Source organism: Haliotis rufescens, unplaced genomic scaffold (assembly GCF_023055435.1).
Source record: "Haliotis rufescens isolate VD_foot unplaced genomic scaffold, xgHalRufe1.0.p SCAF_16, whole genome shotgun sequence".
Classification (NCBI taxonomy): Eukaryota; Metazoa; Mollusca; class Gastropoda; order Lepetellida; family Haliotidae; genus Haliotis; species Haliotis rufescens.
This window is the reverse complement of record NW_025963846.1, coordinates 4,299,926-4,316,513: the sequence shown is the minus strand read 5'-3', so window position 1 is coordinate 4,316,513 and position 16,588 is coordinate 4,299,926. Positions and strand designations below refer to the sequence as shown.

At 38.9% G+C, this 16,588-nt stretch overlaps 1 protein-coding gene across 1 annotated transcript; it reads right to left on the bottom strand.

The window, feature by feature from the left end:
• Positions 1 to 833: 833 nt before the first annotated feature.
• On the bottom strand, positions 834 to 8,232 carry LOC124144257. Its single transcript, XM_046513583.2, has 8 exons — positions 8,079 to 8,232; positions 7,079 to 7,332; positions 4,260 to 4,306; positions 4,096 to 4,125; positions 3,342 to 3,528; positions 2,335 to 2,381; positions 1,260 to 1,383; positions 834 to 874 (listed from the first exon to the last, which is right to left on the bottom strand). The coding sequence occupies exons 2-7, from the start codon at positions 7,329 to 7,331 to the stop codon at positions 1,306 to 1,308; spliced, it is 642 nt and encodes a 213-aa protein (XP_046369539.2). The 5' UTR covers position 7,332; positions 8,079 to 8,232; the 3' UTR covers positions 834 to 874; positions 1,260 to 1,305.
• Positions 8,233 to 16,588: the final 8,356 nt, after the last annotated feature.

The following is a 16,588-nucleotide window of genomic DNA, read 5'->3' as shown; positions in this document are numbered from 1 at the left end:
ACCGTAGTTTACTGTAGTTTTTAATGCTCGAAGATTTTTATTTCATACTGACTAGAGCTTTCAAAGAGTCAGGTACATACTGTTTATGGCAGTCAGAAGGAAATGTTCCTCTAAAAGTTTGTTTCAACCTTAAATCACGTCTGTGGATAAGTGTTGCTCGTTTAGTTAGCCTTAATGATTCAGAATCAAAAAGGCATGTTTCAGTGCTGGTCCAATATCTTTATCACATTCCAAGTTCAGTTACAGAATTTTAATCAAATTCATGCAGTACCAATATATTCCCCGGATCTGCCTTACTGAATACGGATCTTGCTTCAAATGAATGAATTTTAGTACCAAAAGCTTATATATTCAGTAAAGCATTACTTGGAATTGTTTTAAAGCCAGATTTGATTAAAATGATTGCAATTAGCAAATGATACTGATATTGTGGACAAACATTTAACATTTTTTGAAGATTAAGTCATTTGGGCGGCCATCTTGGATTATCTTCGCCACCAGTGGGCGCTGCATATTAGATTTGAATTGTATACAACATTGACGCAATTAAATTTATATAAATGACTTAAATTGACAAAATAATGATGATATATTGAATATAAATTGACGTCATAAAAGATTTAGCCATCTTGGATTTTCTACCACAAGGTGGCGCTGCTGAGGTGGATCCATATCCAGAAATGTTCGGAATGTTTCAATGTATGAGTGTGCCAAGTTTGGTGCTTTGAACCCAAAGTGCACAATTTTGACTAAAATCCAGCCTTAACCGCCCCACTATAATGATATATCTGACACAAGTGACATCCGATGAACACACTGACAAAAGTAAAACCAATCTTTATACTCATTTTATTCACAACTGCCAATGGTACATCTGCAAAGAAAACAGTTATATCGAATTACAAATTTGAATAAACATTTACTAGAGGCATTTTATACTTTCAAATCCCTAACAACATCATCCAAGCACAACATAATTTATTCCTCATTCTGATTATAATTTCATCTCTCATATACATCTCAGATCTAATCTAATCTGATTATACAATGCCATTTTCATGGATATATGCACGGCTATAGGTGAAAGTATTTTCTGCATTCTCACAGAACATTATGATTGTCGATTCAAGCCGATTGGCTGATGAACGCACAATCGCAAGCAATTGAAGATAATATATTGTTCATGACGTCACAACCGATTGGCTAGTACAAAATGTCATACCAAGCATCTGTTCATAATATGACCTTAATATTATTACCAGTAGTATGTAGGATGCAGGCGAACTATCCATGTAGTGGACTTGTTCAGACGATGACTGTGCTGACAACGTTGGTGCCGACAGTAGATTTCATTTGTGACATCGCAGCCTCATGTTCCAGATGCTGAAATACGGCAAAGATAAACGATTATTAGGGAATCAGACTCTGGCAAATTAGCAATTCCATCAACACCAATCTTCTTTCTCTTCTGATTCATATGTTCCCGTTTCTCCCTACTTGGAGTCGAATGAAATACACAAAATGAACTGCAAAAGCTTTCTTTAAGTACGTTCGTGATGGGTTTACCTTTGTGCCTGGTCTATGGTTACTTTGCACAATGTGTGATATCGTATTCAGATTATTCAAGTTTCACGTAACATGAAAGCAATGTGTTCCTGTCTGCAAGAAAAATAATCTGGCTGATTTTTATTTTGACAGGAAACGCCATCGCGGAGTTAACAGTATTTGTTGAAGGAGAGGGGCATCTGGGAAGATGTGACCGTTGAACTAGCTGTTGATGTAAGAATGTTAGGATAACTGTATCGTGTGCTTGTTAGTTCTCACACAAACTACTTCTTCGTGGAAATAAATATAAACATAAACAAGACCATAAACAGGAAAAGAAATTGGAATTTCAAAATTCATTAAAAAAAACCTAGAAGATGTTTGCCTGAAACGTCTTAACCCCCGACCCCACAGAAGCCCACTGGCTAATTCGGGTGTGGCACTGCTCCAATACACTTGGAGACAGGACGATACAGCAGCCTCCCAATGGAAGAAAGAACATGTTTGACTGTACAAAAAGTGTTGAAGACGAAATTCCTGTCCTGCTATATTGTCCTGTCTAAAGTGGGGAACGTGCCATCCTGATTTATAAATGAACCTAGGTAAATAGTACTAATAATGACTTTGTGTAATATCAAAAAAAGTTTGTTTTATTCCATCGTCATGTGGTATGTATAGTGAAACGGCCAAAACCTGCTGTGCTGTTGTAAAATAGAGGAAGTCCTATATAATCCTTTTTAATATAATATCCAATAAATGTGTTTAAACAATATGTATGTGTGTCCTTACCCTCATGATCAGCAGATCAAAGCCATGGGATTCATCGCTATCAATTTCTGCAACAAAAGTTTAATATATATGAACAATGACGTGAGTCCCCTTCAAAGCCAAATTCAGGAGATTCAGGAGATTCCGGCAGCGTTATAATGAGGAGCAGCGGAAGGACGTTACGGGCAACGGAATACTGAGGAGCAATTGGAAGAGGTGCCACACAGCCTTATACTGAAGAGCAACAGATGGAGGTGTCGGACTGCGTTATACTGAAAGAGCAACTGGAAAAGGTTCCCGGTAGCGTTATATTGATGAGCAACGGAAGGAGGTTTTGTATAGCTATATTGAAGAGCAACTGCAAGAGTTTCCGGGTAGCGTTATACTGAAGTGTGAATGGGGGAGTTCGGGACAGAGTTTAGAAAGAGTAAATGGAGCAAGCCGAATAAATAGTGTTCTACTGGTGTCAATGTGACATAAGAAGAGTAGGGAGATGTCCCCTTGTTCTCATCTTCAATACAGATCCTACTTAGTTGCAGAGGTGGCAATTCTCGAAATCTCATTCTATAAGACCATGAGGTGAGGTGAAATTGGGTTTAACGTCGCGTCGAAGATTATTGCATAGCAATATATAGCTATATAGCAACGTGTATGTGTGTGTGTGTGTGTGTGTGTGTGTGTGGCTGCTTGTACTAGTCCGGACTGATGCCGATGTATAGTACTAGCCCACTGAGATACCATGCCGCAGTTTAACATGAATACCCCACTCAGACACTGTATACTGACTCCGAGTCAACCAGTCCTTGTTTAGCCCCTTAATGTCGAGCGCCAGACATTGCAACAACAAGTATCATCCTTTAACGTCTTTTGGTATGACGCGGCCGGGGATCGAACCCCGGACCTTCCGCTCTCCGGGCGGACGCTCTACCACTAGACCACGGCGGCGGTCCTCTAAGACCATGACGAGATTGGGTAGATATTGGATATCCCTACTCACTGTATACAGCAGTTGTACATCAAATACCTACGTGACATGAGGTCCAGGACGGGGCCGTAGCCCTTCTTGTCAATGTATTGGGTGAGAGTGTCGTGTTCAGCGGCGAACATGATCTCCAAGAACACTCGCATGTCAGAATGGGAGAGATCGTCCTCGATCTTGTGCATAAGGTGAAGGTCCCTCAGGAAACTGAACAGGTCTGAGCCACTCTGTCGCTTCTGATCAAAGATAGGAAACATCGTGGTTTTACGTGAAGAATAATTGATCGAATAAGTTAAGTTTATAGACGGCCTAGACCCGGGCCAATTGGCAGCCCCAGCACGTATATGATGGGGTGGGGTGCCCCAAGTGTGTTGTTAAGTTTGGTTTGAACAGTAGTTTAGTTATATCTTGGTAGGACAGCTTCATATTAGAATCCAAAGTTAAAACAAATGTCTGTAAAACCAAATAAACTGGCAGATGAGTACACAATTTGAACAGTCTTTACACAACGGACATGCCCACCCGTCTCCCCTTAATACACACTATAATATAGTTGGTACGAACATGATCATGATCAACATCCAGCAGTAGGACGCTATTTTAACAATTCTACTATTTCGATTGTACCAAAAAAAACAAAAGAATATGCAATAAAAGTATATAAATATAAACTATATCATAACTAAAATATACCACAGTTATAACGGTTAGATATTATTCTTTGGTATAACATACTGTATTATTTGTCTTCCTTAATGACTAATTATAACCACAAAAACTTAGGTTGGTGCACATATACTCACGCCAGCTGCGGTTATTGTGCCGTGCAGGTGCTGAAACAGAATAATGTAACTTTTGTCATGATCGTTGAAGATAAAAGTACAAATTTTGCAATTGTTCAGCATATCAATATATAATTTCTTACGATCTTAATGATGGGTAGCAGACTAAACACCACGGTACTTACAAAGGCAAGGTACGCTTCAAAGTGGGGAATGTCGTCATCGTCGAAATCTGAAGATACATCATACATGCGTGCTACATTTCAACGTCATGAGGATGGTGGAGAGGGATATAGGGTTATAGGTTGTCAGATTCTGTATTGTTTGTAAGTAAGGAATCGATACTTATTCTCTGGAGTTTGATCTTATTATCTGGAGTTTGATATGTTTGGGGGGATTATTTGTCTAACAAACGTTTACCTGTCAAATGCCTATTGTCGGTCATCCGAACTGATAATAACATTCATTGCTGTGCATATATAAATATTCAATATGGGTAAAATGTTTTAAAGGAGGACAATAATCTATTGCCCCGAACGCACGTTCGGTCTTATATCGGCGTTGAAATTAGTGTCCATCTGATACAAGGTTGTGTGTAATTAGTGTCGATCAGAGCCATGGTTGTGTGTAATTAGTGTCCATCTGAGCCAAGGTTGTGTGTAATTAGTGTCGATCAGAGACATGGTTGTGTGTAATTAGTGTCCATCTGAGACAAGGTTGTGTGTAATTAGTGTCGATCAGAGACATGGTTGTGTGTAATTAGTGTCCATATCTGAGCCATTGTTGTGTGTAATCAGTGTCCATCTGAGACAAGGTTGTGTGTAATTAGTGTCCATATCTGAGCCATTGTTGTGTGTAATCAGTGTCCATCTGATACAAGGTTGTGTGTAATTAGTGTCGATCAGAGCCATGGTTGTGTGTAATTAGTGTCCATCTGAGACAAGGTTGTGTGTAATTAGTGTCGATCAGAGACATGGTTGTGTGTAATTATTGTCCATCTGAGACAAGGTTGTGTGTAATCAGTGTCCATCTGAGACAAGGTTGTGTGTAATTAGTGTCGATCTGAGCCATGGTTGTGTGTAATCAGTGTCCATCTGAGCCATGGTTGTGTGTAATTAGTGTCCATATCTGAGCCATGGTTGTGTGTAATCAGTGTCCATCTGAGCCATGGTTGTGTGTAATAAGTGTCCATATCAGAGCCATGGTTGTGTGTAATCAGTGTCCATCTGAGCCATGGTTGTGTGTAATAAGTGTCCATCTGAGCCATGGTTGTGTGTAATTAGTGTCCATCTGAGCCATGGTTGTGTGTAATAAGTGTCCATCTGAGCCATGGTTGTGTGTAATTAGTGTCCATCTGAGCCATGGTTGTGTGTAATTAGTGTCCATATCTGAGCCATGGTTGTGTGTAATCAGTGTCCATCTGAGCCATGGTTGTGTGTAATAAGTGTCCATATCAGAGCCATGGTTGTGTGTAATCAGTGTCCATCTGAGCCATGGTTGTGTGTAATAAGTGTCCATCTGAGCCATGGTTGTGTGTAATTAGTGTCCATCTGAGCCATGGTTGTGTGTAATAAGTGTCCATCTGAGCCATGGTTGTGTGTAATTAGTGTCCATCTGAGCCATGGTTGTGTGTAATAAGTGTCCATCTGAGCCATGGTTGTGTGTAATAAGTGTCCATCTGAGCCATGGTTGTGTGTAATAAGTGTCCATCTGAGCCATGGTTGTGTGTAATAAGTGTCCATCTGAGCCATGGTTGTGTGTAATTAGTGTCCATCTGAGCCATGGTTGTGTGTAATAAGTGTCCATCTGAGCCATGGTTGTGTGTAATTAGTGTCCATCTGAGCCATGGTTGTGTGTAATAAGTGTCCATCTGAGCCATGGTTGTGTGTAATCAGTGTCCATCTGAGCCATGGTTGTGTGTAATAAGTGTCCATATCAGAGCCATGGTTGTGTGTAATCAGTGTCCATCTGAGCCATGGTTGTGTGTAATAAGTGTCCATCTGAGCCATGGTTGTGTGTAATTAGTGTCCATCTGAGCCATGTTTGTGTCTATTAAGTGTCCATCTGAGCCATGGTTTCGTGTAATAAGTGTCCATCTGAGCCATGGTTGTGTGTAATAAGTGCCCATATCTGAGCAATGGTTGTGTGTAATAAGTGTCCATCTGAGCCATGGTTGTGTGTAATAAGTGTCCATCTGAGCCATGGTTGTGTGTAATTAGTGTCCATCTGAGCCATTGTAGTGTGTTATTAGTGTCCATATCTGAGCCATGGTTGTGTGAAATAAGTGTCCATATCTGAGCCATGGTTGTGTGTAATTAGTGTCCATATCTGAGCCATGGTTGTGTGTAATTAGTGTCCATATCTGAGACATGGTTGTGTGTAATTAGTGTCCATCTGAGCCATGGTTGTGTGTATTAAGTGTCCATCTGAGCCGGGGTAGTGTGTAATAAGTGTCCATCTGAGCCATGGTTGTGTGTAATAAGTGTCCATCTGAGCCATGGTTGTGTGTAATTAGTGTCCATCTGAGCCAGGGTAGTGTGTAATCAGTGTCCATCTGAGCCATGGTTGTGTGTAATAAGTGTCCCTCTGAGCCATGGTTGTGTGTAATTAGTGTCCATCTGAGCCAGGGTAGTGTGTAATTAGTGTCCATCTGAGCCATGGTTGTGTGAAATAAGTGTCCATATCTGAGCCATGGTTGTGTGTAATAAGTGTCCATCTGAGCCATGGTTGTGTGTAATTAGTGTCCATCTGAGCCAGGGTAGTGTGTAATTAGTGTCCATCTGAGCCATGGTTTCGTGTAATAAGTGTCCATCTGAGCCATGGTTGTGTGTAATAAGTGTCCATCTGAGCCAGGGTAGTGTGTAATTAGTGTCGATCTGAGCCATGGTTGTGTGTAATAAGTGTCCATCTGAGCCATGGTTGTGTGTAATAAGTGTCCATCTGAGCCATGGTTGTGTGTAATTAGTGTCCATGAGCATACACATGGTCAAACATATAAACATACGATCAATGAGGCCAACAATCTTGTCGAAGGTCTGGCTATCGATGAAGGTTGTGAGGGCGGCACTTCCCTGTTCGGCAGCCTGGGTGAGTTGACTGTAGAGGAGCTTATCTTCTGGCGTCATGTGAGCGAACTCGTGGCTCTTCTGCACATCCTTCAGCCAGTCGGCGAATTTAGAAGGGTCTTTGTAGTCGTGATGGTGGTCGGCAATGACGGCAGTCATTGCTACCAAAGCAACAATCAGGAACTTCATCATACTGAATTAGAAAAAGAGTTTGCTGTATCGCACGTGAAGCCCGTGTTGGGTTTTAGAAAGGAATGACTGCTATGTTCGTCAGGCAAGCGAATCCCACTTTAGAGACGGTCCATCATTCATGTCCCTTGCCTTGATGCGGCTGGGACATACCTAACTCAAATAGACATCAAAGACAAACATGACGCGAATGAGGCGAATGTTGTCACAAATTACATGTTTTATCTTGGCAATGGCTGTCCAGGCGGTAAACGGTGGTTTTAAGACCCAAAATAAAAATTTGAAAGTGTTCCACGCAAAAACTGACAAAATGACACATCACATTATCCGAGTGAAAAGCGACATGTTTAAAAGTATCTTGATAGCTCCCGCTCCCTCAAACATCATCTAGCTTTCCATAACGGTACTACAGGAATCGATGTCGTATTGTAATCCACGCATTGTTAGTTAAGTCTATTTCAAGCAGTGTGAATACACTTTTACACAAAATGAAAGATCAAGTCTCTGTTTCTCAGCTTTCATTATGAGGTGAAAAACCTTCTTTTCGCCATCAAATATACTGTGTTCAGAAAATCCACAAGACATACATTACATTTGGTAATTTGTAATAACCCAAAAATGAAAACAATTAATATCGTTTTAGAGGGCAACTGTAAATAACATAATACGTTTCGACATAAAATATATTAAAAATCAAAGTCACAGTGTAATATTTCAAGGAGTAAGGAAAGTAAGAAATCAAGATGGTACCTGTCGTGTATCACTTCTGGGAACAGGACTGGACCTTCAGTGACTTGCAGGCCTACTTATAACCCTGATAGCAAACAGGATAGGTTTCTAGAAGCTCACTTGATCACACAACGCTGCTTCGTAGTCTTGATACAGGGCACGGTTTTAACTAGCACAAACCTTATTTTGATTTTATGTTTGAGCCTCTGCAAATGATGATGAAGGTGGTTCACTGCGATACGTTGCTGTACCACAGCAACAGCAAGGCGACTTGTATTTTAGCTACAGTGTGGGTTTTAATTTGGACTTTCGCGGTGTTATGACACACAGTTAGCCAGGTCTTGGAAACTTGTGTTCTTTTGCGATAAAATATTTTGAACCTATTTCACAAATTGATGGTCAAATGGCGTAGGTAAAATAATAAACTACTTTAAGAACGACGTTTAAATCAATAATTATGTGATGTGCAAAACATGTCAAACAATCTATAAATAATAACGCGGTGGTTAAATTGTCTCTAAATATGCTATAAATACAGACGTTTAAGTCAATATTTACGTAGGGTAAAAATGTTGAATATACTACAGAAAAACACGTCTTTTGCAACCACCAAACCTCATTGTCTGGTCTTACGTCACGAGGTGCGTGGGGCAGCCTAGTTGTTAAGACCCGAGTTCGATTCCCCATATGGAAACAATGTGTGAATAATTGGTGTTCTCCGCAGTGGTATGGCTTGAAGTGTGCCAACCGCGGCATAAAACTTCTCTCTCACACGAACGCACGAACGACATGGGAACTTCTACCTTGTCTACTCTGTAAGCTCCATTGGACGCTAATATTCGAACTTTTATGATATATTTGCAACTTGCTACCGTCACAAAAACACTCAAAGACACCTAGATATTGCTGCATTTTATTTGAGCCAATGACGCCTCTTTTCTCGGCGTACATGACCTGTCAGACAGACAGACAGACAGACAGACATATATTTTATTGAAGTCTCACCTTCTGTACAACAATATAAAAACCTTAAAACACAGATAAGATTACACAACCCTATGGAACTACTATAGACTATATATATACATAGTAACACAACCAAGATAATTTACCAGCAACCAAAATGGTTTGCCAACAGCTGCCACAGTGCTAAAAAACAGATATCAAATTTAGACCTGGAAACTAGTTGCGACATTTTGTGGATCTCACAACAATTAAGGCAAGATATATCAGTAGAAGAATGACTGACCTATTTTGAGACACTTTTAAATCCAGAGATAGAATCAGATACTGCGTTCAACGAATATGTCAAGAATTACATCCTAGATAAAAAAAATTGGTAATTGTGAATAATGTGCACAGTGTGATGAATTAATAGGAGGTGTAATAACAGAAGAAGAAATTAAACATGCAATGGAGAAACTGAAAACTGTGAAATCTCCAGGACTGGATGGTCTCACACCTGAAATATTTAAAGAATCATGTACTCCTATTGCCTTATTTATTGATAATTTTTTAATGAAGTACTAAAGGAGAGATATTTTCTACAGGATTGTAATAATAGGCCTATTACCACTGTCTTTAAGCAAAAAAGGTGACCTGACCCAAATAATAATGGAGATATCACACTCCTAGATATTATGGGGAAATCTTAACATCAGTAATTAATACAAGACTTACTCTTGTGTTTGAACTTTAATATTGCATATCAGAATCACAATTTGGTTTTAGAGAGTCATTCGACTATTGATCATATATTTGTTTATCTAAGAAAAAAGGGAAGTACATTTATATTGTTTGTTCATTGATCTTAAGAAAACTTTTGATATGGTTGAAAGAACAAAATTACTATATTACACAATGCATCCATGGAAATGTATTTAATGTACTTAAATGTATGAATAGCAAAGTTAAAGCTTCTGTGATGCTTAGTTCTTCGCAGTGTACAAATTTATTTGACACCTCATGCGGTTTCACCGTGACTGTTTATTATGTACATAGATGAACTAGTAAATGTTATGAAGAGTGATGACACTCTTCACTGATTGTGATATTGATGAAATATTTTTGCTCTTATTTGCAGATGATGTGTCCACTGATTCTGTTATTAATCTGCAAAACAAAATAACTAGTTCAGAAGGATACTGCTATAAATGTGGACGAACCGTGTCACAACTTGTGACTTGAACTCAGGAACAACATCAGAACGTGAAAGTTTCAAAAACATTTATTGTATACAAAACAAATCTAACTTTTACTGGCGCTGGAGATACCTGGAAATATAAAACAGATACTTGTTGGCTGGCCCGGTGCTGTACGTGCCATGCCTGCGTTTGCAGGTCCGATATTAGTACGTTATGGTAGTAGCTATGGCAGCTGCAATTCAAATTCTGAAGAAGACAATTTACGAACACGAACCCGATATGCCAACCAAAGACCTTTATATATTTATATGCGTCATTGCACCAACAGATATCTGCATTGAACTTTTGAACTTGGCCAGGACCTTTAGGTAATGCCTGGGCATATTCTGGGCAGCATAATGTTTCACATCACATACAGTTTTGAACATGCAGTAGGTGCGTACCTTTACATTATTGTGTCAATATTTTGAGACCATGAATCAGTAAATCTGCTACAATAATTATGTCAAGTGCACCAAACATATGAATAAGGCATACAAACGTTTACAGTAAGCTCTCATATTTTGAATAGCTGTACAATAAATTCCAGTTCTTACATTGCCTTGATTGACGCCTTTCTGCCCATAAAAACACAACTCTATTTCGTCTACTGTCTTTTATGCTGAAAAATTGCCGCCAGTGTCCCAAAAGTGATATGTCTAAGGACCTTAATATTCCAAAACTAAGCACGCCACACAATCAGACCTTTAAAGGTGAGTTACATTATGACGATGTTTTAACGTCTTTAAAATTATGGAAAATTAAAAAAAAGTCCGGTCCCTGATGGGCTTACTGTAGAATTCTAGATCCAGATCTGTATAAATATCTGATACGATCATTGAATCTAGGTTTCCAGAGGAGAATTATCAGTTAGTCAAAAGCAGTGTCTAATAGCAAGCATTAAAAAAACACTAACCAAGGCATCTCTTAAATACATGGAGACCAATTTCACAATAGCAAATAGAATTTAAAAAGTCCTGCCAACAATAATTAACGAAAATCAAAGAAGTTTTATGTCTAAAAGAAACATTGGATAACGCACTAGATCATTTTACGATATTATGAACTTTGCTTAATGCATGGAAATCTCAGAAGTGTTATTACTTAAAGACTAAAATGCGTTCGATTCAGTAGATTGGGATTTCATTCAAGAAGCTTTGACTGTTTGAACTTCAGGCCTTCAGTTAAGCACTGGATATATCACGATATATAATCTAGTGTTTTAGTAAATGGTTTTCCTTCAGGTATGTTTAAAGTAACAAGAGGATATAGACAAGGTGATCATTTATCTCCTTTCATATTCTTGTTATGCGCTGAAAGTTTAGCATTAATGCTACGCACTTATATAAAAATAAGCGGAATAAGTATTGATGATACAGAATATCTAATTTTCCAATAAGCAGACGAAACATCTCTCATATTAGATGGAATTGAAGAATGTCCCCCAAACACAATAACAACTCTTTATACATATGCGTCTTTTTCAGTCCTAAAAGTTAACAAAAGCAAAAAGCAAGCGTTGTGGATAGGCTCGCAAAAGTTGGAATTTAGATTGGTCCAAAAAAGGTTAACTCCACTCGGTATTATTTTTACTCATAATGTGGCAGAAATGGTAGAAGGAAATTACAAAAACAAACTTTAAACTATAAAAAGCACCATGAACACTTGGTTAGCACATGACCTGACCCAATTAGGTAGAATAACTGTACTAAAAAGTCTTATTTGACCAAAACTAACCCACATTTTCTCAATCCTACCTAATCCAAGTGAAAGATTTATAAAGGAACTCGAAAAACCGTGCTTTCCTTTTCTGTGGAAAAATAAACCAGACAAAATCAGCAGAACTATTGAAATAAAACTTTATAAAGAGGGAGGTATAAGAGTGCCGGCTGTTAAACATACAATCACTGCTCAAAAGACATCTTGGATTAAACGTTTGTTCCATTCACATCCACACTCTAAACTTGCCACTCTTTTGATTAATAATATAACTCCAACATACATTGATTGTCTGCAAAACTGCCAAGTTTATAGTTCGGTTATTAATGATTAGACCAATGTATTCTGGAAAGATGTTCTGTATGCATGGGGAAGCTTCAAACAAGGAAATTCTATCAAAGAGGAAGAAGATATATTATCACAACCTTTATGGCAAAATACGAATATAAGAATAGGGAACACTCCGGTATATTATAAACATTACACGGGAAGAATATAACGTGTAGAATATTTTATGATACAATAAATAAGGTGCCAAACAATATGACATCCCCAAAATACATTTAAAGATGGGAACTAGATCTTGTCCAAAAAATGACGGGAAAAGATTGCCAAATCATTAATCGTATATCATTAATCAGGTATAACGTTTCCTACAAAATTATTCATAGATATTATACTAACAAACGAGTTGCTGAGCAAAAAATCATTTCTTTGAAATTTTTGTAAACGAGAAAAACAAACCTTAATGCACATGTTATTTGATTGTGATCAACCTTGCAAAATGGATCAGACAAAACTAGAATTTTCCCCAAAAGTTTTTTTTTAGGATATCAAGAAAGATTAAATGATGTTTTAAATCATGCTATAACTGTAACAAAACAAAACATATCCAAATTAAACATTCCCTACTCCCTACCAAATTTCCATCACCTCAAACAAAATATAACCAACTCATATCATATTCACAATGTTAATACACACAGTTCATAAACTTATGGTCGATTCAAGTAAACCCACGAACGTACACAATTCCAACAAAAATGTATTGCCATCCTGACACTGGAATAGTTTTGTTTGTTTTTATCCATAGATATACTTTGTATCTTATATTTAGTTAAGACTGTATGTGAACTATATTCTGAATGCTGATTTTATGTGTACTCCAAATGAAATATAACAACAAAACAAGTTGAACAATGCAAATATTCCACAGTCATTTTAGGGGGTTGATATGTACCCATAGATGCTTTCTTTTGTCAAACCAGTCACATGCGTACAAAACTGTGACATATTAACGCTTGCGTGTCATCTTGTAACTTAATGTAACTTAATATAATGTATGAATCTATTTTACGATCTGTTAGAAGCTACAGGTAGGAAAGACAGAGATAATGACTTGTCACAGTACTGTTAATAAGCCATGTTGTAAAGCATCATGCTTAATTGATGCCTTGTTCACTCTAGCTTGTCCCCAAAATGTTGGGAAAAAGAGATATGAAAGAGTGTCTGTCTGTCTACAAATTTAGTAAGCACATATTAATAATATAATTATGATAACCTGTATGGTATAAATAGTATGTGTATATATAACGTCATAATAACCCGATATCCGTTGATATAGAGTTTACAAACATTACTGAAACTGACCAAATGACAAATATGACAACCTGTTTCTTTATAAACCCCTCCAACATCCACATGAAGTTGAAATTCAGCACGCATGTATGAGATATCTTCAGACTATGCTTGTCGTAAGAGGCGACTAATGGGATCGGGTGGTCAGGCTTGCTGACTTGGTTGATGCATGTCATCGTATCCCAATTGCCTAGATCGATGCTCATGGTGTCAATCACTGGACTGTCTGTCCCAGACTCGATTATTTACAGGCCACCGTCATACAGCTGGAATAGTTTGCTGAGTGCGTCGAAGAAAATGATACTAAACGAGGTGACCATAAATATAGTTGCATATCTATCTTCAAAAGGTTCTGGACACTTTGGGGGGCGGTCGGGTAGCCTACTGGTTAAATCGTTCGCTCGTCACGCCGAAGACCCGGGTTCGATTCCCGACATGGGTACAATGTGTGAAGCCCATTTCTGGTGTCCCCTGTCGTGATATTGCTGGAATATTGCTAAAAGCGGCGTAAAATCATACTCACTCACTCACTCACTCACTAGGCACTTTGTCAAAACTGATAGTAAAGGTCATCTGAAGTTTACTGAAAAACAATATGTGAAATGTCAGATTTCCTCGTTGATAACATGTATTTTAACTTTGTGGGTAAAACATTCAAGCAAGACAAAGGCATCCCCATGGGCACAAATAATTATAGTGTTCCCCTTTTGCTGATCTGTTTCTCTTAGCATATCCATCGGAATTTTTCCTCGAATTTTGCAAAGACGTTTTCCTAAAAGATCTTATTTTGTTCAATAACAGTCAAATACCCAATCCCCTTCTACGGATTTTAACCATCTAAACAAGATATAAAGGTGACTATTGAGACCGCCCCGTCTGTTTCATTTCTCAATCTATGCAAAAAGAAATATAGTGACAAAAAAGTCTCAACAAGATTGCATTTCCAATAGTCAACTTTCCCTTTCATGTCGAGCGCTATTCCAGCCTTTCATTTCACAACGTTTGAGGTGCATCCGAGCCTGCTTTGTCCACCAAGATTTCAAAGAGTATCATACGACGCTTGCTCAAAAGTTGATTAGTCAGGGTTACAACATTCAAGGCTTCAGTAAAGCTTTTGAAAAGCATTATGGTAGACATGTGGAGAACATTTCCACATATGTTCCCATGTTTTTGAAGGTGTACACTTGACTTTCCTTTGCATGTGTTTGTGACAAGTGCACCTTTTCGCAAACACCTGGTGTCATCACTGTTTGATAGTGATTCGTAAACACATACTCATGATATAATCTGAATAGTACAATTGAGTCTACTTTTGGCAAAGATTTGTAATGAATATAGAAAGGGTTTTTGTCGTTTGTATTTAGATAATTGTCACCTCTTCAACTTAATACGATCTACGTGGAAGATAAGAAAAAGCTGTCGTAATAACACCAGCAGAACACTCTGACTTGCCCTAGCTCCTTCGCACGTCCAACCCACTCACAGATATTTCCAAAGCCCGGCGACCTGGCTTATTGGCGCCATCCTTCCCGTGATGACAAGTTTTGTTCATCCTGTTAATCCTCGGTTGTCTGGCCCATACTCAGTAATTAAGAAGCCGTCGTAATGAAGTTGAAATAGTGCTGACTGATGCGTTAAAAGACATTCTCTTTACTAAAGATTAAATAGATAAAAATGTCTTGTTTTGAAAAAATAAATCGGATAACTATTTATAAACGTTACAGCCTCCTTAACTAGAACCTCCTCTGTTGCTCTTCAATATTGCGCTATCCGGAAACTCCTCCCGTTGCTCTTCAGTATAACGCTATCCGGTACCTTCCCCCGTTTCTTTTCAGTATAGCGCTATCCAGAACTTCCCGCAATTGCTCTTCATTAAAACGCTATTCAGAACCTTCCGCAGTTGCTCTACAGTATAGCGCTATCCAGAACTAATGCAGTTGCTCTTCAGTATAGCGCTATCCTTAACTCATGCAGTTGCTCTTCAGTATAGCGCTATCTGGAACATTCTCCCGTTGTGCTTCAGTATAGCGCTATACAGAGCCTTCCGCAATTGCTCTTCAGTATAGCGCTATCCAGAACCTCCTGCAGTTGACATTTTTTAACCTTTGCGGCAGAAATTGACCATGATGAAGCCCACGGCTTTGATCAGCTGATCAATAGGGTACGGTTATACTAACTAACAAGCACGTGATACACCTAAACTAATACTCATACCCCTCTCCTTCAACAAATACTCAGAGATTGATTTCCCAGCCTAATTGAAAATTAGCCAGATTATCATTCTATCAGACATGAACACAGGATCCCTTTCTTTTACGATTAATCTGAATACAGACACACACAGTCACATATGGACACACACGCACGCACGCACACACGCACGTACGCATGTACGTACATAGACTGACAATAAAGTGAAAACACCAGCAGCTCAGTGATATATTTCGGCAGGGAGACCAAGATGGGCTTCCTATTGAACCCATGTAGGGATTCGACCAGGGTCTGCGACGTGACGAGCGCGCCTATCAGCCAGAGAATTACCTACAGTCAAAGGCATTGGAAACATCCAACGTTTCCTCATGCGTAGTAGGCACAATCTCTTCCATCAGCTGGTGAGGTGATGCCCTTAGCTTTCTGGAATTCCAAAATACCCTACTGGTGGACTACCTTTCGGAGATCAATACTATCCTAATCTGCTGAGGCAACAGCGTGAGGATATCGAGGTTAAACGGCGAGGGAAACTCACAAAACGTGCGTTGTTGTACCAGGACAATGCGCCTGCGCAGAAGTTTGTTGTCGCCATTGGCCGGAGTTCATCGCTGTTGCTTTGAACTCATTGAACATCCTCCGTACTCGACATCAGATTTCCACCTCATCCAACACTTGAACAAAGAACTGCCTGGCAAGCAAATGACGATTACGTCAATCTTGTTGTGGAGGACTTACACCCCCAGTAGGAAACTTTCTACACCAATGGGAACCAGGAACTCC